At 37.7% G+C, this 21215-nt stretch overlaps 1 protein-coding gene across 3 annotated transcripts in view; it reads right to left on the bottom strand.

Moving 5' to 3' along the window:
• LOC150090956 (calcitonin gene-related peptide type 1 receptor-like) overlaps positions 1-21215 on the bottom strand; it is a 264585-nt gene that overhangs the window by 26231 nt on the left and 217139 nt on the right. For all 3 annotated transcript variants that reach the window (XM_090373571.1, XM_090373588.1, XM_090373579.1), the window contains exons 9-11: positions 17094-17244; positions 7315-7375; positions 2766-2832 (exon numbers count right to left, since the gene is read on the bottom strand). In XM_090373571.1, the coding sequence (XP_090229697.1) occupies positions 2766-2832; positions 7315-7375; positions 17094-17244 (279 nt within the window). The remainder of the gene's footprint in view (positions 1-2765; positions 2833-7314; positions 7376-17093; positions 17245-21215) is intronic.

Raw genomic sequence — 21215 nt, 5'->3', positions numbered from 1 at the left:
GCAAATGCCTTGCAAAAGAAATTAATAAAAGTTATTTTGCGAGTGAACTGCAGGAAATCTGCGTGCGTGTTCAGGTGTCCATTCTCAATTTCTATTTATAGTTCAGCTAGTGAGTAACTAGTGGCAGCAGTTTCAGGTTCCAACTTGTTAAAGACGTCGAATCGCGAGAAATTATCCCTTCACACGATCAATAACTCTTCTGGAGGTCTGGTATTTACTCGGGAGTTGAGGCTGTGAGGTCTGCCACAGTCAATAGTGGGAGCAAACAAGCTGTGTTTGCGCTCTTTTTTAGTCCGTATAAAAATGTTGACAACACGTAGACAGGGGCAATCAATTATTTGCTACTGATTAAAAGGCACCGAGGTTAATTTGATTCATTGCGGAGTTTATTTTTTTAATTCTTACAGATGCTTTTGTTTTTCTCGCAGAATAGGAGTGCTAATTACTGAACGTGGATATTTAAACAGAAAAACTTGATAAATTGCATCTTCTCAACTTTTTAATTTTCGCAGTGCAGATTACGCAAATGCGATCTGACAGAAAGTTCGAGGTTTGGTGTTGCTGGCGGAATTTCAGAACTGTATCCATAGATGGAAGAGTTTTCTTTGTCTCTTAAAGCGACAACTGAATTCATTCTTTTCACAGATTTCCTTCCAGGATGTCTTAAATGAAATAATGACAAACTACGAATTTCTTTGTCTAAATTTCGGTGCAACAACTGTCATTATAACTGCCTTTTGAAGATTTTTAAAGTCAGTGGAAGCGAGCAGCTAGTACAGACTTAGAATACAGAAAATCCTCAGTGTAACTCTTTAAAATTTCCACATTTTAGGTGATTAATGAGTAGTTTCAGGGATAGCTAAATATTATATTGAAATTCTATCTTTTTTATCTTCTGCTCAATGACCAGAAGGACCAAATACGGTTTCTAGAATTCAGAATCTAAATATATTAAAGTAAATGTACCTTTTGGCTTTGACTTGTCATTTATTTCAATCTGTACTATGAACAAACAGCCAGCAAGTTTATAATTGAATTATAATTTGGCAGAACCGCAATATACTGACACCTCATACGTTGGCTGCTTTGCCGTTTAACATACCTATCCTAAAGAAACCGTGTAGGTGTTGGTGCCAGTATGGGTTTTTTAATTTGTGATTAATATTTAATACCTTGGAAATACACTTATGATACATATCTTTAAAGGAACTGTGTTCTTATTTTAGCTGTAGAATATGCTCCTACATTTGTTGAGTGAAATTTTTAAACTCCTTGTATAAAGGTGTTTGGAAGAGCAACGAGATTAGTTGGAAAGGGATAAATGGGTATTCTCACCAAGAGAGACGTGGGTTCTGTAAATTGCAGTGTCTGGAAACTAAACTTCTACAAAGGAGACCTGATTTTTCGGATGACACACAAAGGAACATAAATTTAAATTGCTAAAAAGGATGGTTGCGTGATAGATGTGCGAATATTCGCCTTAAGGTAGAGAATAAACGATTGTTAGAATAAAGTTCCATCTGGTGTCGTGGTATGTGAATTCTTTAGAGGAAGAGTGGACAAATTATTAGAAGGCTTAGGTAAACGAAGCGAATGAATAACATTTTGCTTCTTTGCGATTACTAATGCTAAACAAAATGAGCTGTCGACGATAGATTTATTTTGCAATGAGTTTTATATAAAAAAAACATTGATTTATGAAATTTAAGTTAAATATAATAGTTTATTACATTTAATAAAACTATATTAAATTTAGTTACATTTAATATAGTTTTGCTATCTTATAATACCAGAATTAAAACATTGTTTCCAGGTTTATCCACCATAAACTTTCAACTTAAATACAAGAAAAAAAGATTGAATTTTCAAACTCAATTTCTCAAAGAAACGTGTTTTGACTCTTTCGCTTTCCCCCACATTTTTACCCGATTAAGATCACAAACACGTCAGTGCTGTCTGGTTGACGTTACGTCGCAGATAGATATTTATAACCTTCTAAAGCATCGTTCAGCAACTTGGCCACTAGCCAGTTGCACATGTAGAGCTCATGTCTTTGATGTCAGACTTTGCCGCAACTTGATCAGTGGGACTGTGGTTAAAATTTCCTCTCTTGGACTCGATTACATGTATTTTCAGACACAATTAGCCCACAAAAAAATAAGGACTTCCATTATCTTGATATATAGCTTGGTAAGATATGGACATTAATAAAAAGATAATAGAGCGAAGCCAATTACTGAGCGGAGAGGTTTAAAATACGTGATATTCACGCGACAGATAGTAAACAATTTTAATACGGCTTCAGTATTTTTAATTAACTTCAACCTGTGTGGGCTGAAAGTCTAATATCGGACTTTCTGGTAAAGGCGGTGGACAAGTTTCTTTATTGTAAAGAAATACGTTTGGAAATATTATTAGGCGATCAAATTTCGTGAAATGGTGAATAATATTTCAAGGAACTGGACAAATTAATCCTGTTCTCCCATTTTCAGTGAATCTCTTCTATTTTTATATCAGTGATTAGATCCATTCCTCAATATTGTTAAGAAAAAAACAGACTTGTGTTGTATAATTCGTTTTATACTACTGTTGAATAAAACTATCTTCAAAGCTATTAGTCATAATCAACAGTTTGGTAATGGATTAATACTAATCATTTGGCTTTTAAGCTAATTGGTTTTTGTAAGAAAAGTTTCTTGAAAGATTACTCGAACTTTGAATCTCTTTTTTTATTATCTAATGGCACAGAGAACACGTGTACTTACCACTAAGCTCAGCAGGTTGGGAGCGTTCATTATCCACTCGTAGGTCTCAACAGGTATTGCCCAACACCTAAAATTGGAAAAGAGAGATTTGATTAGCCATCGAGGAGAAACAGCTGCGAATAATGTTAATATCGCCTGTTAGTGCTTCCAAAGAGCAAATGTTGTGTTTTGGACATAACGGTTACTTGCAGCAGCCAATTTATTTTACTACCTCGGCACGCACCCAGATTAATGCAATAAAACCGTTTATAGTTAGGGGAAACTTGATTTACGCTAATTATGAGAAACACGAGCAGAGAGAGTTGAGTGCATCTCTGTGATTTACAGTAATTGGATTCAATAAGTATTAAATAGTGAACGATGAAAGTCCGGACATCGAATTTCTCACAAGTAAAATCGCTTCTTTAAGAATGAATACACTTTCTTATGCTTTTGCGCTGCTTTGAATCGTATTCTGAGCAACATGTAGTACGGCTATATTTGAACTTTAATAAGAGTGGTTTCGTTTTTTTATTTTTTTGTTAAAAGGATGTGAGAAACCGCAAGTTTGATTTATAGGACCAATTAGTATGAAAATAGATAGTTTACAGCTGGAAAAATAGGTCAGCCAGAAGTGGTAAAATTAGTGGAAATATTCGACTGCATTTTCATAAGTAAATTATCTTTAACGAGTACTGTAAGAAAATGGCAATCATTATACACGCACAAATCATGAAGAACGACATGCTGTTTATAGGTGAATGCGTGGATGAAATATCAATATCCGGTCATTGTAGGTACGCCCACTTCCGACTACAATGCCTGATTCACAGCGATGTGCTTGGCGAGGCTATTAAGAAGGCAGTGATGTCCACTTTCCTACGAGGGCATTTCTGAGCTCCTGGAAATACGCAGTCTCGCATTGTAAGAAGTTGAGATGGGTAGCAAAATACTCAAGTTTTTCGCGGATCTCAGAACCGCAAATAAAGATCCTGAAATTTCATTTAAAAGCGTTGCATTACAAGATAATGCAAGATTTAATTTAACTAAGATTTAATGACTAAGATTGAAAAGATCTGTGGAGAACCGATCATATTTCTCTTCGTAGAAATATGACTTAAAGCAACTGGTCAAAGATTGCAGAGCCTTAATATTCTTTAAGGTTTATCTTTTAAGAAACGTTATCTTTTAAGAAAGATAACGTTTCTTTATTACTGCTGGCTTAGTCTCAGAATTCTATTGCAAGTGTATAAGGCCGACTGATGATCCTAAATTCACTTTTTACATTACCGATATGAGAAGAAAAATTCTAGGAATAAACCTACTACAAGCTGTAGGAAATACGGCAGAAAGCCACGTATGATCTCCAGAATTAACTACTTTAAATTATATTCAACGGTGCTCTGTGTTGAGTTATGCCGATCGTAGACTATTGGAGCGGGAGCCATACATCAGCAAAACTCCATGGTGGGACTGAATGTGTTAAATATTTGGGAATGTCTTCTTCTGGATTGGACTGAAGGAGTAAGATTCCGTCAGAAATGCTTTACAGATAATTGTGTGATGTCTAGATAGCGGCCAACCAATCTGGTTATATGGTTGGACATCATGGTCCTGTAAGTTGAGATTTTCACTTATTGCACCTGTATTAAGGCTCTTAAGGATCCACATGGGTAGCAGTTAGGGATCAAGTGGCCCTTATGGGTAGCAGTTGGTGTGATCACAGTTCTTCCCACGGTGGATGAAAAAGATCTGAGTTCGAATCCCGTCAATGATGCGAGGAATTTTTATGGGTATTTTTCACAACGTGGTTAAGTTAGTCGGTATCAGGCGAGGGTAACATGGTTTTTTCTCCCAGAACATCAAGAAATCGATCACAGAACGCACGCAATTTACATAATATATATGGCGCAATATAGCCTAAGTTGCTGATGCGCTTAAAACCGTCCAACAACCAACCAATCACATAAAATAGATTCATGTAGGATTAATCTGCATGCTGTATTAAATCGAACACTCTTTTTGGTCTTCGTTGCATGTTTACAGCAGATGTAGAAAATATGTTACAAAGCAGACATGTTACTTCATTAGCTGCTGTTTACTTCGTACAAATTCGATGAGCAAATTTATTTTCAGAATAATTTCGGATAAGGGTTGAACAGATTTGCGAGTTAATATCTCGAACCGAAGCAGTTATAGCTAATTAAGATATCAACATGGGGGAAGTTTATTAGTTACACACATCTCTGTTCAGAATACTTTGTGTACGCATTATTCTTCCTTCAATAATTAAGTCTGCAAGTTTGTTGAGCAGAAGGGAAATTAACTAAGTTTGGAAAGGTGAAGAAAGTTAAGGATTTCACAAGGAATTAGTAACCTCAAATCATTTGAGTTCTGGCAAATCTCGGACTTTGGGGTGTTACAGCCGATTTATAACCATGATTATATCTCGAATATATTTTGAAATATTCAGTTATCTTTTTGGAGTGTAGACCAGCCAATTTCGAAAATGGGCTGACTAACGTCATGAATCCGGATTAAGATGACATTACCTATGGAGATGTTGACAAAAAATAATCGTGAAGTCATCCAAAATTTAAACCAAATTCATATTCGTACGTTGTCATATCGTTGTCCGAACAAATCATGAATGAACAAATCTTAGAATCCACCTTGGTAAACACCATGCTTAATACTTTTTGGATTTTCTTTAGTTTTCCAAGAAAGTCTCTCGTGGTTGTATGCACATCATCGATGTGCTCCTTCATAATCTAGTGCTTTTTTGTGATAATATTTTATGTAGAAAGGTATTACCTAATATTAAAGCAATCAAAATAATACAACATTTTGATAAGTAATAATCACTTAATGCAATGCAGTAATCATTTATTTCAATACTTAAATTACTTTAAGTATTTTGATAAGCGAACATTACGATACACGAAGGGGTATCAAAAGGTTCGTACCCTGACCTAGATAAAGCATCAGTAGGAAGATGCCATTTTTAATATAAGTTGTTTACATGTTCAATGACTAACATGTGAAATTTCATTCCTGTAGCTGATCGTGCACCAGAGGTGGAGCCCGGAATCTCAGGAAGGACACTGTCGTTGACAAAGTGGAGTATCGAGCAGTGATCAAGGTCCTGCATTTGCAGGGCAAGTAAACTCTGGAACTTGACGAAGATATGAAAGCTGTGTGTATAGGTAGAATTGTCCATCCTATGACACGACAAAAAGTGGAAACGGGAGTTCCAGTGCGATCGTACGTGTCTTTGACAAGCCAAGAGAAGGAAGGCCATCAACATCCACAGACAGTGAGACGGTTGCAAAGGTTGAGCAGCTGATGCCGAATGACAGACGTGGGACAATTATTTTTATCGCAAATGCAGTGGGAATTAGTTATGGGTCTACCCACAGCATTTTAAATGACAATCTGCACATGTCTTAAGGTCTCCACACGATGGATTCCAAGATTGCTGACGCCTTTGTAGAAGCAATGTTCTCGCCAACTGTTGGATTTGTGCTACTGCAGCACCCAACCCTATTCTTCTGACCTAGCACCGTCAGACTTCTTGTTTCAAGAAACCGTTGCGTGGACGCCGCTTTGATTCGCTCAATCAATGAAGTGGAATCGTGGTTTATGGCAAAAAGTGCGGACTTCTATGATCAAAGCATTAAACAACTGATCCATAGATGGGAGAAATGTGTTACTATACATGGAGAGTACATAGAAAAGAATTAAAGTTCCTGTGAAGTTTCACCTTTCTAAGGCTATTATTTCTAGGTAAGAGTACGAACTTTTATACCCCCCTCGTACATTTGCAAAAAAATTATAACGATTCTAAGACATAGTTCATTTTCATCAAGAAAGTGCAAAATACGGAAACCGCAAACTATAAAATTACACGACAGGAAATCATACATTTCAATCGATTTACAATTTTTTTCCCCACATGACGTAAGATTGTAGAGCATTACAAACGTCATGTTATATGTGGAAGGGCATACGTCATTTGAAATATCCGTTAATGAAGTGTCTCAGTCCGTCTCACAAGTATATTTTTTTTTTTGAAAGGCGTGCGCCAAAGTGTCTGATTACATCATGTATTAGTTTCAATATCATAATTCGGTGACGCATTTTCCAAGAAGGACAATTAACCAATTAAAAAATTGGCCATCTTTTCGGGTAGATGGCATTCATTTGAATTTATTCTCACGCTGACAGCTGAAAAAACGCAGCGCAATCTTCAGGCCTTCCTTCAAACCAGTGACGAATGCTAGTATTGGGAATGATATAAAATTACTCTATAATTTATTGAAAAGCGCTTAAAATTGATATCTTTAGCAATGACAATTAATTCCAAATTACCCTGTGGAGACAAACAAACATTCCACAAGATCTTTTTGCAGATTCGGTGTTAGTGTATGTAACAAACAAGAAAAAACATTGTACTTCATTGTAAATATAATCAAAAAGGTATATAAGAACATTACGTATCCGATTTGGTAAATAATCGAAGCGTAGTCTTAATACAAACAGTCTAAATTATCGGGACCTTTGTACTTACTGTTCATCCGCTAGTGTGTGCCGAAGGATGGCGTAGATGCTTACTGGAAGGACAGGAAACACTGAAAAAGAAATACATAAATAAACAATGGCCGAAAAGATGAACTCACTTTAATTTTAACAGGCAATAAACAGTGGAGTCTGAATGTAGTTAGCGCTGGCTTTAGGAGTCACGAAATGGAATGAATTCCTCTAGGAATTAAAACCACTTCACTCAACTAGTGATCAGTACACCGTAATGGGTGACCGAAGTAACGTATACAGCAACGTTAATGTGCAACGAGATAATAGGCATTAAATCCAATTTTGCTGGAAGCATCAGTGGTTCTATGCCCAGGGCCAAGTTCAACTGCAAATTCTAATGGGCAGTTTGCCTCTTGATGGCTGTTAGCGAGCTTTGGATTAAGCTAATCAACATACTGAAAGATTCTCTCGAGATTCGCATACTAATGGCTTCCAACGACCACGTCGTTCTTACTGAAGACAGTACTGGAAAACATAAGTCAAATTATTATTAAACCAATATCAGGAGAATATCAAACGAAGTTGGCTACAGTTCAAAATTCCAAGTGGAATTTCGTCTTTAGGAAAAGAAAGAGAAGGGGAGGGTGTACCAAGATAGCGAACTGCACTTGTATGGAATGTAAGTTTGGTTTGGGGTGATGTTTGCGGTAGATTGAGTTTACTGTTAATCTTATTTGGGTCGTTACAGAAAAAGAAATTTATTGTAATCACGTGATAGTTTTATTTAACCATATTAAGATATGCAAAACGTTCGTGCTACAGTTTTGTCTGTTTAAAAGCAGTGCAAACCTAGCAAATTTCTCTTTGCATGTCACAGACTGGCCATTTTTGGAACGTGATAAGGGTGTACAAAAACCCAAGGCCTTCCATCCCCATTTTTCTGTTTACAGAATGCTAGTCGAAGTACGGTTTCATCGGGAATTTAGAACTTCGTTTATTGGGGAATATTGGCACTCATTTCCGATAAGTTACCAATTTTGGGTGTGCAAAATGCTCTGCCCCTTTCTGTAATTTTTTAGTTTTTGAAATACTTTATTCTTTTATTTTATTTAGTTATTTTTGTTTTTGGGAAGTTGACTACCTCCTGCTGCAATAATCTAAGAATGATATAAGCGTGAGGGGTCAGAATTTTGGATAAAAATAACCTTAGACGATAAAAGAGGAAATTCAAAATATTGAAGCTTAGTCTCATTGGACGATCCGAATAGATGAAACTTTCTTCTGTTATATAATATAACTCACTTCGGTTTTAAACACTCTTCTTCGTCATACAACTTACAAAATTTATTAAATTTTTTACAATATTCAAATATAACAATTTCAATAGCATTAAAGAGGGTGATCAATTCTCACAATTGACTGCTGTATAAATTTTTCAATTGTCATTCAGTTTTTACCAGAAGGAAGAGAAGGTGTCCTTTTCCTGTGTGCGTGTCCACAAATAAAGAAATCTGAACGTATAATTTATTATGAACGAGAGAGAGGGATGCCAAATTATATGATTAATAATGCCTAGTGGAAATATCAAGCCATTGCAGAAGGAACTTTTACTCTAGAGACGGTGCCTGATAGATTGTGGTATGAAGGACTACTTGTTATTTGAAACAGAAAGAAAGAAGGAAGTCATCATGGAAGTGCTAACACTTTAAGATCGATAAATACGTGTTTTACCACGGAAAGGTCTAAAGAAGTCGGCTTTCGTGACAAATCAGTGGTGGGGTACCTATGACGCGAATAATCTTTTGAAGGGCACAATTTGTTTTTCTTTTTCTTTTCTTTTGACTCTGTGCCCACGTTGAAATACAGAGTAACCATCAAATTTAATTTTAAAATTAGTATTACTATTGGAAAGAGACGTAGGCGAGAGCTTATTGCATTAACAAAAAAAAAAAAGTACCTGCGCACTATTTTTCTGTTCCTTTTAACAATTTGTCTAATCCTTCCTTAAATTTCTTCAAACTATTCACTTCCACAACATCAGATGGAAACTTGTTCCAACAAGCTTGCACCATTTTTTGAAATTTAAATTCATGTCCCCTTATCTGTGTCATCCGAGAAAGAGTAAGGATGCCATCAGCAATCCACTTAAGGCTTTAAACAATTCAATGGGGTGTCTTTGCAGGTTCTTAGTTTCTAGACACTGCAATTTTCAGAACTGGAGTCCTTCTTGGTACGGATCTATCATCCCCGCTCCTCCACTAATCTTGTTGCTTTTCTCTGCACCCGTTCTAAAAAGCCCATATACTTCTTCAAATGAAGCTTCCAGATGTGTTTGCAGCACCGAAGTGGGACCTAATCATTGGCTTATAAAACTGGACAGTAGCATCCCTGTCCCTGCCGGAAAAAAAATAATTGTATATCATTTACAGGACCTAGCACTCTCTGGCGTTGCTCAGAGAACTTCATATCGTCCTTCTAAAGTTACCCCAAGGTCTTTTTCCACTCTCCACTATCCTGAGTGTGGAAAACGAAATCACATAGCACCCAACTGGTATATTATTCTGGGATGACTGCTACTCAAATGTAATATTTCGTATTTATCAGTATTAAACATCAATTGCCACTTTCCGGCTCATCTTCCTAATATCTTCAGGCACTCTGTCTTTTGCCACTCAACCATCCCTTTTCTATAGCAGCAACTTGCCCTTAATGCTATACTGCTCCAATCTGTGTATGATTAGCCAATATGATACATATTGCCCAAACAGGGTCCCATCCCTTAACAACCTTGCTGTGATTTCCGTATAATTCCATTTAAGATGATCACGTATTACTTCTTTAACCACAGACGTCATTATTTTCCCCGAAACAGAAGTCAAGCTTAAGAAGCCTCTAATTACTCATGTTTGGAAATTTTTTCATGCATGAATGTAGATGCAAAATATTTATGTCATTTGTTGGAAACCTGAACAGGGTCATCAGTAGTTATGTCACTCATATCTTGTGGTTCATCTTTTTCCTTCTAACGTTAACATAAGCAAAAAAATTGTCTGATAATTTCATTTGCATTCTCATATCGAAGGATGACTAATAATTCTCATAATCTGCCTTAGCTTCTTGATTGCTGGCTAGTTTACACTTACTGTACGTTTCTGTGTTCCTTAATAATTTATAATGATCCAATGCATTTTTCTTCTACAGGAGACTCCTATTCTCATTTTTGTTTTCCCAGTGCTTACGACATACCAAACTGACCACCAAACGGACTCAACATGGCACTAATCACCCACATCAACTGGATGCACTGCCTAAGCATCTGCTTCTTAACCAAGAGCATAACACCCATCGTGTCTATACTTTTTTGTACACATTATACCTACCATATTCAGATGCTTCGTCTCCCTATATCTGAGTAGCACGATGTTTCTGATATCTCCACAATGTCCATATTAAATAACTTAACCATCAAATTTGTTTACTACATTTTTAGTATTAGTTTACAATGGCAATTAATGAGGGATCAAAACATCTGATGAGGATGTTTTGATCCCTCACACCTTGCTTCGGGGCTAGTACTGTCCCAATAGAAGTACAGCAAGATTCAATTTCATTTGGCTTCTGCTTGTGGCTGCCATTAAACTGTCAGTGTATCCTCACCGCCATTTCAAACTAGTTTTCCGACAAGCCGAAAACTGCCTCGACAGCATGAGCAAATATTCTTCCCCCTTCTATTTAAGTGTATCCCATTCCTGTAAAAACAAGTCTCTCCTGTTGACAGTTTTCAAATCAGGACGTTTCTAAATCGAAACGTCTGATTGCCACAGTCCTGGAGGAAGCCTTTAAATCATCTGTTTGCGTTGAATGACGGTGCGGATTAAATTGTCGGATGAAATTTTCTGCGGAACATCGTTCATTTAAAAGTAATTTGTCTTTCCTTTTCTAAATGGCATAATCGGCGTCTGAATCGAGTTTCGCACTCACATTCCATTACTGGCAGCGTTATCTGACTACCGCATAAAGGCAAAAGATATCCGAATTTTCCCCAGACGATTTCGTTGACAGCTGGAAGCCGATACGTGAGCTCCGTCACGGTTTTACGAACATTTTAACCTTATGATTTATTGACGATAAACACGCGGCTGTAGTACGCACAGTTTCTTCCTTCTGCCGGCATTTGCCAGCTGAAGATGCAGTTTACCGATAGATGAGAGTCAATGGAAACCCTTGGGAGGGGCATCTGACAAACCAAGATCATTTGAAGCGATACTGTTTCGTAATTTTAACTCTTTTTCGTCTTCGGATCTTTTCTGGCCTGACGTCTTAAATGTACCGTTCACGTCCCAGATGAAGAAGATTAAAAGTGAGATAGGAAAAAAAGTATTCGAATTGGAAGACATTTGAGGATGGCAGCATTACGAATAAAATGTTTATTTTAAGCTTTTATAAACAGAACATCGCAAGATTACTGTTAGATACTGTGCTATCGTGAAAGGAAAGATAATTTTTATTCTATGAGATTTGCTTGGCAATCGAAGTGTATTCTGAAGAGTTTACCATTCGAAAATATCTAGAAGCTTCTCCGATCAACTGTAATCTGAATGGAGATAAAAAAAAAAGGGATTAAATAAACAAAGCGAAACAGAACGCAGATATTTCATAATACCAGAAGAGGACTTTCCACGTTCATTATCCAATTCCATTAATAAAGAAAAATTGTCTTTGAAAATGTTGCAAACTTGCACTAGTAATTCAATGAGTAATGGAGTACATTTATATACAGCTGGAAACTTCTTTAACAATGGCACGACTGTGGACATTGGGAAAAAATCCTCAACAACTTCAAGGAAACCTAGCATTTTCTGATTGTAACTCTCTGATGTGCGGTGTCATCTCAGTGAGGTATCGGGTCCTGTTATTTTCAGAAACCGGAAGCTAGCGATTGTTTCATTCTGCTATTTGCAGATGAAGAAAACCTCCATTATTCACCTGCAGAAACAGGATTCCTGTCCATTATTTGCGACCTTTTTATACTGCACGGAACACCAGTCTCTTTTGAAAACACTTCACATAAGCATCATGCGGGTGATGTTATGCCCTGATTTCGCCATGGAGGATAAAGCTGTACCAAAGCGCAACCAAAAATGAGGGAAAATTGAAAACCAGTTTTTCGCATACATAAATCAGATAAAAATTACAAGAAATACAAAATAAATGTTATTTTATAAATATATTTATCCAAAGTTTTGAATAAGCTGATCCGGGATCAGTTACTTTCTACTCAATTTTTTTTATAAGAAATAGAGAATTTTACTTCTGTTGGAAACCGATGCATGCATCATAATTGTGGTGTATATACAAATACAGAACCTCGTTAGTATTTGACTTTGTTTTCCCAAAAGAACAAACAAGAATACGCGTTCAAATGGACTAATCATTTGTTTTGTTTCAAGTGAATCATCCTAAGGAGATTCATTAAAACAAAAGTAATGCCGCATACTTTACCAATTTACAGGAAGTATGAGGGCATGATGCATTGTCGTATTGTGTCCATGTGGATAAACCGATTTCGACGCAGAGAGGACAGTTCGCAAGATTTATCTTGCGAACTGTCGTTGCTGTTAGGTTTAGACCCATCAGCAACTTTGGCTGTATTGAGCTGTATATACATTGTCTGTAAATTGTGTGTTCGCGTTCTGTGGTCGATTTGTCTGTTTGAAGGACAAAAAATCCGAATTTCCGGGAGAAAAAAACCATGCTACCCTCGCCTGAGACAGACTAACTCAGCCAGGTTAAGAAAAAGATCCATAAAAATTCATACCTTCAGTGACAGGATTCGAACTCAGTTTCGAATTGCTGTCCTCCTCACACCTGGTTTGGGGAGAATGGTGGTTGGGAATGGAAAGGGGGAGAAGCGGCTGTTGAGGTTGGTTGTATGCTTGGAACAGTATTACAAATCTTGTGTCAATGGGAAATCCTTGCACACCATCTCGTCCTATTCTCCGGACACGAGTCCTTGTGATTCTAGATTGTCTGAGTGGCTCTTTCAAAGTCACAACGACTCGTGTTTCAAAGTTACAAGGACTCTTGCTGCTGATGGTTATCGGAGGCCTTCCATGATACGAAACTCCAACAAAATGCAATGTTTGTTAACCTGACAGTTAAACGCACGACGTTCTGGCTGTATTTCATCATGGAAAAATGAAGTGATTTGTCTACAAGAAAATTTGCTACTTTATTGCAGGCAAAGGTGAGTACATGTTGATAAATGTACCTTGTCCTATTAAAGTAAGCTGAGCCGAACAAAGAAAAGTTCGATAGCTACAAGTAGCCAAAGAAATCAAACACGAATTACGTGCAACTTGAAGCTTCAGGCACTCAATTTCTTAATGATCAAACATCGCCTCAGTGAAAAATAAGTTTCTTGAGAATGGGTAAGCCGTGATTTATTGCCCGGACGAGAATATTGCAGCTTCTATCATCGAAATTTCTCACTTCCTAAGGAAGGGAGGGAGGAAGGAAGGAGCTTTCTAAATCCGAGCGTTCGCCACGGGGCATGTAGCGAACTTGAGGAATTAATGGAGAAAGCTGTCACTAAATATATTTATTACTGTACTACTTGGGTAGGTGGCGATAAAGTGAAAGTAATAAATTATGTGCCATGTTCACAATGCGTTCTTTCGTGGCCTGAAGAGATGGATGTGGCATCAGCTGAAGGTGAGCGAAAAGCGACAGCGGACACTGCTCGGGCGATTACATGCGTCTCGTCCCTTGGCGTTGTTGACGTCGATAGAGGACAGGTCAGGTTACCTTGGTAATCTAAGGTCTTCAATGTAGTCAAGGAGGTAAGTCGTAGATACTTATGGGGATTATTTTTAGTTGAAGTGACACGCGTTAAGTTGAAGAAGAATTTATTTTCTGCTCAAGGAAAAGATTTCCTTCACGTGTAAGACGTTAGCCATCTGAGAAATGGCAGCTGTTTCTTATCTTTGCGCGCACTCAAAGCGTTTTTAAACATAAATATTTGCTAAACGTTTTTAAGTGATTTTTATACTGAAGAGACAGATGAAGCGATACTTGCACCATTCGAAATCCCTCTTAGCGCACTCATCCGCTAAGATTTTGAGGATGGTACATTGAAGGTGGTCTAGCTAATGTCGCATAGAGGATCTCAGTCGTCTTAATCTTGGATATCCTTGAAAGTGTTTAAGGCTTCCCTATCTTCGAGTGATGTCACACTGCTGTTGTGATAGTAAAGTGCCTGAAAGTTTTTAATTCCATAACATGTTTATAAAACCTGATGCAATATAAACATTTGATGTATTGGGTTAAGCACTTAAGACCCGAGTTGAGTTGTTTTTTTCATGGTTAGTGATGTACTCTAGCGTGGAAAAGTGTAAGCAAGGTGGAGTACACTACTGTGCAGCATGCGAAACGGTTTTTATCAAACGAAGTTCTATTTTGTGCAGCATGAGTTTAAAGAGAGATGTGGTTGCAAACGCGATCGAAAATTTTAGTTGCTGAGCGTCTTTTACTGTCTATCCTTGATTAATTACAGCTTGAACATTGCTATATGATGGGTACATTAGCTGCATATGTTGTTGTAGAAACAAAGTTCTTGACTTATTCTGATTGTGATACTATGTAGTTAATGTGGTATACTTTCTGTGGTGAGGTGAAACAGTTGAACTCTTCCTCGTGAGAAAGAATTAACTTCTAATCAAGACCAGCAGACTCATGGTCAGCTTTAGTTGATTAATGAACTGACATATCCTCCTTGGGGTCTTATATCGATGCTGTGTATTATGTTATCAGCATGCTGGCAGACGATTGATGCTGTTTTGGTATTATCCGTACGCTGGCAGATGATCCCTGACTGTCCCCCATGTGCCAAGAATGATAACCAACTAGTGGTAGTACATGTTATGCTAAAAATTATTTGTACAGTGTTACGATAGATGGTGAGTTTGACAGGAAAACTGGCTGGGACCGCCTTCTTTAATAAATAAGAAAAAATATCGCATGTGTACAGGAAGCGATTATCTGTAGCCCAAGGAAATCTGCAATGTTTCCTTGGTCTACAAACATGGAGTTTCGCAACCGGATGAGATTAAACAAACATCCATTTTAAGAATCGTTCGAAAAGGCTTATTTTTTTTTCCTTACAAAATGCAGATGCATTTTGTAAGGAAAAAAAAACTTGACTCATGTTGACACTTTCTGTGTCAACATGAGTCAATCCTTGACTCATGTTGACACAGAAAGGCGATTTGCCTTTTGTGATTCATTTCGTCAATACTTAGAAGTACATTTCCAACTGAGCGGCTACACTAATAAATAATACGCACGTATAGGGCAGCGAGAACCCTATGCAGTCTTCGAGATGCATTTTCATTCTGAAAACTGCACTGTGTGGGTGCACAGTTTCACCAGATGGAATTGACAAATCGATCTCCTAAGAGACCATTTTTTTCCTAACTCCTTAAAATATTAGTGTGAAGAAACGGAAGAAACTTTTCCAGCAATATAGACAAACCACATATGGCGAATTCCGCTCTTTTCCTGAGGGAACATTTTAATGATGGGGCTATCCGTAATTGGTATCCTGAAGGTTATAGGTTTGGACAGTCTTGGTCACGCCGGATCTGAATCTCTGTGATTATTTTCTGTGCGAATTCCTGAGGAACGATGTCTAGATGAATCTCTATACAGTTGAACAACTGAAAGTTGAAATCCCAGCTGCTGAAGAACCACTGGCTACAGTTATGGCAAACTAAAATCGACGTCTGTAAATGGTCTTTGTTGTAGAGGGATCACACATTGTATATGTTTTTGCTTGAATAATAAACTCTCATATGGTATGTGTTTAATGATATCAAACTCACCAATGCCTGGGCAATATAAATCAATCTCCAAAATCTCTAGACCATATTCGAAATGAAATGCTTGGGATGATTTAAGCAGAACGCTGTCAGCCACAGCCCCCCCCATCTCAGGAACCTCACTGAGTTGGCGTCTGACTTTACGCAGGAACAGAAATTGCAAACAGTCTCGTTTTCAACGGAGATCTCCAGCCTTATTAGGGTATATGTTCATTGGTACTCCACTCTTGAAGTCATTTGAATAATTCTAATTTTAGATCGAAATTTGTCAAGTGTTTGTGCTTAAGACAAATTTAAACCGAATATCTCACAAAGGTTTTTAATTTATTTACGTTTTTATATTTGGTTCTTACTCATGAACACCAGTCTACGTTCCAAACATTTCATTCTCCTGTTTTCTAGTTTTTTGATGCGACACTGTGTCCGGGTCAGTGATTTAATTACAATTTATGCATTAATAATGACAGAGGAACGTTTTTCACTTTTTTATTTAAGTTTTAACGTAAAAAAATCGCAAAGAGAGATCGAGAGCGATCGATATTTAATGAGTTGCTTCACTGGAAAACGTCCTTCAACAAAATGATTCTGAAGACAATTTGCGAATATTAACCTTCACCTAAGTTGTTTTTACAGGTGATTTTTTGTTAAACGATTTGAAGATTGTTTAGGCGAATAGATTGTGATGGAAAATGTCGCATTTTGTTCGACGAATTCCTAAAAGAAATCTTCAATTATGCATCAAAATGGAGTTGGATCAATCAATTGAAGACTTGTATGTGATGTTTTTGTTTGTTATCATTCAACATACAATCAAATCTATTCTTTTAATGCTGGAATTCTCGATAGTTATTTACTACTAATAGCTTTCACCGATTAGAATATTAGTTAATGGTCTGCCTTGCTTTAATGGAAAGAAATTTCATGTCTCCATACTTACCCCATCCAATAATATAAAACATGATTAAATTCTTCTGTTCAGCAAAGGCTGCCGCAATTAGCATATGAAGATAAAATCCTTCGCAGAACATCCACATGTAGGTGGTCATGCGAGAGTATTTGGTGAGGATGAACATCACCTTACAGCCAGGCTGGAAGGGAAGAAAAAAACACGTTATTTTCTAAGCGCACTTTTTGATTCAGTTATTATCTTCTTTAAATAGGAGCATACATTAGATTGTATTCTCCTATTTAAAGAAATACACGCGTCGCATTTCTTATCGCAATAGCAACTGGTTCAAGCAAAGAAACAAATTTGCAAGTGGGCGTGAAACATGTCATCTGGAATTATACTCACTTTATTTCCTTCGAATTTAACGATTAGAGAGTTAATTAAAATTGCCCGCATTGCGTTTCCTAAAGTGAGTGAATGTGGTATTTGCTCGTTTGGAGTTTTCTATGAGAGAGAGTTCCTATCTTGTTTTGTCCACTTCGCTGAGTTATTTTGCCAAAATTATCCCGAGGAATTTAAGAAAGTACTATGCGGGAAAGGCAATTATTAGATGTTCTTACATATATTAAGTCAACTGAAACTTTTAGAAGTAAATAAATAAACAAGCAAGATACTAAAGTAGCAGCAAAGAAGGTTACTTATTTATTACTTAATAACAGCGGTCTGCATTGATTTTGACGTTTCCAAACTGTTTCTTCGGCATCCAGTTGTTTTCTGGTGCAGTCGTATTAACCAATACCTGCTTCTAACGCGATTTTCATTTTCTATTTCATCGATAACACTGGTTACGAACAATTCAAATACGTTTTGTTACATTCGTGGTAACCATGTTGTGGTTAAACAAATACAGATATAACATCGTTTGTGGAAAATGTATACGCTGCATATTTTGGAATTAAATTAGGTGACCATAAAAGTTGAGATCCCGATAAAGTATGTCACAGATGTGTGGAAGGCTTGCGATTGTGGAGATGTGGCAAAAAAGAAAGCCATGACATTTGTTATTTCCATGGTGTGGAGGGAACCTCGGGAATCTTTTTTTTTTTTTTTTTTTTTTTGGTTATTTGTTATTTGGTTTTTTTTTTTTTTAGGAGCATTAGCAACTAAGGCCATATTGCTCCGGGATATACGGTGGTCATTCCTTGACCTTTCCGCATCCTCCGTATTTGGTGGTGACGGGCTCGAACCCCGGTCTAATCAAGAAGCGTGCGCTACGCACTGCTGCTCCTTCCCACCTGGCTACGGAGGCGCCTTTTTTTTTTTTTTTTTTGGTAGTTGTTGGCACATTGGCTTCTATGTGCCATATGCACCTCCCAAGGTTTTTGCAGTACTTTGATTCAAGCCCGAGGCGGGATTTGAACCCGCGACCTTTTGGTTGCCAGGCAGGCACTTTACCCACCTGGCTAGTCCGGTCGGCTCGGAAATCATTAATGGCTGATAATTTTGTTTTAAATATAGCAGGTTATATGGCGAAGAAAATGCAGAACATTTTGTACCCTCAACATTTCTTCAGCTCTAATGACAGTACTCTAGGGACCCAAACTACCGATACCACCTTCACCAGTTCGAACCCAAAACCGACAAAAAAGATCCAACCAGCAACCTGGACGGAATCCCTGGACTAGACTACAACAAGGAATGGACCCTGAACTCCTAAAAAGGAAAACTTTACCGAACTTGATCAACTATTGGACTCCTACAACAGACTCTGACTCAAATAGCAGCTCTGCTGCACATGCGTCATCAGAGATCCATCATAGCGACCACTGTCTGGGACTGACCTTCTGGACAGGAATTGTCTTACCTTTGGCCAGAGCACCTCCGTAGCCAGGTGGGCAGGAGCGGCAGTGCGTAGCACACGCTTCTTGATTAGACCGGGGTTCGAGCCCGTGACCACCAAATACGGAGGATGCGGAAAGGTCAGGGAATGACCACCGCATATCCCCGGAGCAATATGGCCTTAGTTGCTAATGCTCCAAATAACAAACAAACAAAACCTTTGGCCAGACCATGATACTGATGTCACCGGACTGAAAGGAAATGCATCAGATTCGACCAACTGCAGCCTTGCTGCCTATACGCTATTTGGTGATCAATATCCTGCTCCCTTGCCGGGTACCTTTATTCCCCTTCCCTGGCGGGGAGGAGGAGGAGGAGATAGACTCCTGCCGCCCTCTTTTCCTGGTGGGGCATGGGCTCGTCTCACTGTCACTAACTGGGAGCATCTTCTCTATCGCACCCATTCTTCTGACTTTCCTCCCCCTAGCCTTCAGTCTTCCTCTCCCACTCTACCTATACACTAGTGTACGCCATACACGACAAAATTAAACCGTGCAAATTGAACCTCGTCCATTGACTTTCGGCCTCCAACCTAGCGGATTTTTGTTTTAGGTCCTAGTCACTGAAATCTCAGGAAATTAGGTGACATGATCCACACTTTTAAATCTCTGGCTTTCCCAGTGAACTGGTATACACCTACAATGAAAGCAACGCTCAGATGGGGGAACACCTGGTGCCATTTGACATCAACACACTTTACACTTCACCATTTGTACTTGAACATATGCCATCAGATCCCAAATATAACTTTTGCGAGCTAGTGGATCTTATAAACTATTGTGACAAAGAAATTCACAAATCTGGAACTCAGCTGTTTATACAAAATGAACTCTATGAACTCGTGAGTGATTGAAATCTAGTGAAGAGTTTATGGAGGTTTTAGGGTCAAGACTGAAATTCAAGAATTTGCTGGGCTAGGAACTGTCATTTCATGTTGTATACATCGTGAAAGAGAATTGTATGCTCATTTTACAAAGAAGGCTCCTTGGAATTTTTTTGACTCATCAAACCAAAGCCCTAAAGGAGTTCTCCTTCATAATAGTAACAAGTATGCATTCATTCCTGTAGCCCATTCAGCTTCTTTTGGAAAAAAAAATTAGTACAAGGATCATAATTGGCTAATGAGTGATTTTGAATTTATTGGTCTGTTACTCTGCCAGCAACTGGTTACAAAGAAAGTCTTGCTTTCTGTGCTTGTGGGATAGTCGAGCAATAAAAGATCGTTGAGAAAGGAAAGTCTACCCATCAAGAGTTCCTGGCACCAGGTTCAAAAACATTAAACATGCGCCGTTAGTAGATTGAAACAAAGCACAGTTGCCTCCTTTGCCTACCTACAAAGCTAGGTTTAAAGAAACAGTTCGTCAAAGCCCTGAAACCTACATACCTTCAAGTACGTTTGTATAAAATTCCAGTCACTTACATACGAAAAAATTCCAACAAGGATTTTGATTGATTGGACCTAAAATCTTCAAGATGCTGCTAGACTCTGCATTTTAAAAATCAATCAACCAAAATGAAAGACCAAAATGTTCCATTAAATATTCAGTTCATATTACCTGTCAGGAGTAAAACATCAGAAAAACATTTTGTTAAACTGCAGACTTGTGTAATAAAAAACCTCTCGGGAACAGTGTTAACAAGATGGCAGTATTATCGCCATTGTGGGAAGAAACCGAATTATGGTAATCAAATTTTGTATTTCGTAAATAATGTAGTTTATTTAAGCACCAGTTTTTAAAACAAACTTGTGTTATCATTGTATTTTCAAGAAGAGTATCACAGAAGTTCATTTTGTTAGTGGATGGGAGAGATTCATTCAAGATCTGACAAGAAAACGAGCTATTTAAGCTGAAAGGAATTGCAAAAAGTTTGCAAATTTATCAATAGTGAACTAACCCTGATAATGCCTTCCCTTTCTTTTAGAAAAGCATATAAGGGATGTTCCCACATAAGTTAAAAGATCTTTGTAATTTAAAAAATTTGAGACAGCTGCATGGAGAAGAACTGTTTTGTACGTTACTGTAAAGCAAATTCCCGATTCTTCCCTCCCTCCCAAAGTAAAAAGTTATTCATATTATATCTGCAAGTGGCGCTGTATTCAGGTTTTTCATTACAACAGTGATCAAGCAATAGCTGGATCTGATGTCCACACCATTGCAACTGAAGTTGCTAGCGAAAGCATTCTGGATCCAATTAGTCCCATAATTGTTTTTTTTTCTTATTGTTTTATGTGGTAAGATGAGATTAGAGTTCCTTTTAAAGTTTATCAGC

This window comes from Mastigoproctus giganteus, chromosome 1 (assembly GCF_048544385.1).
Source record: "Mastigoproctus giganteus isolate SK-2022 chromosome 1, ASM4854438v1, whole genome shotgun sequence".
NCBI lineage: Eukaryota > Metazoa > Arthropoda > Arachnida > Uropygi > Thelyphonidae > Mastigoproctus > Mastigoproctus giganteus.
The sequence above is the reverse complement of the archived record's forward strand: the minus strand, read 5'-3'. Positions and strand labels throughout refer to the sequence as shown.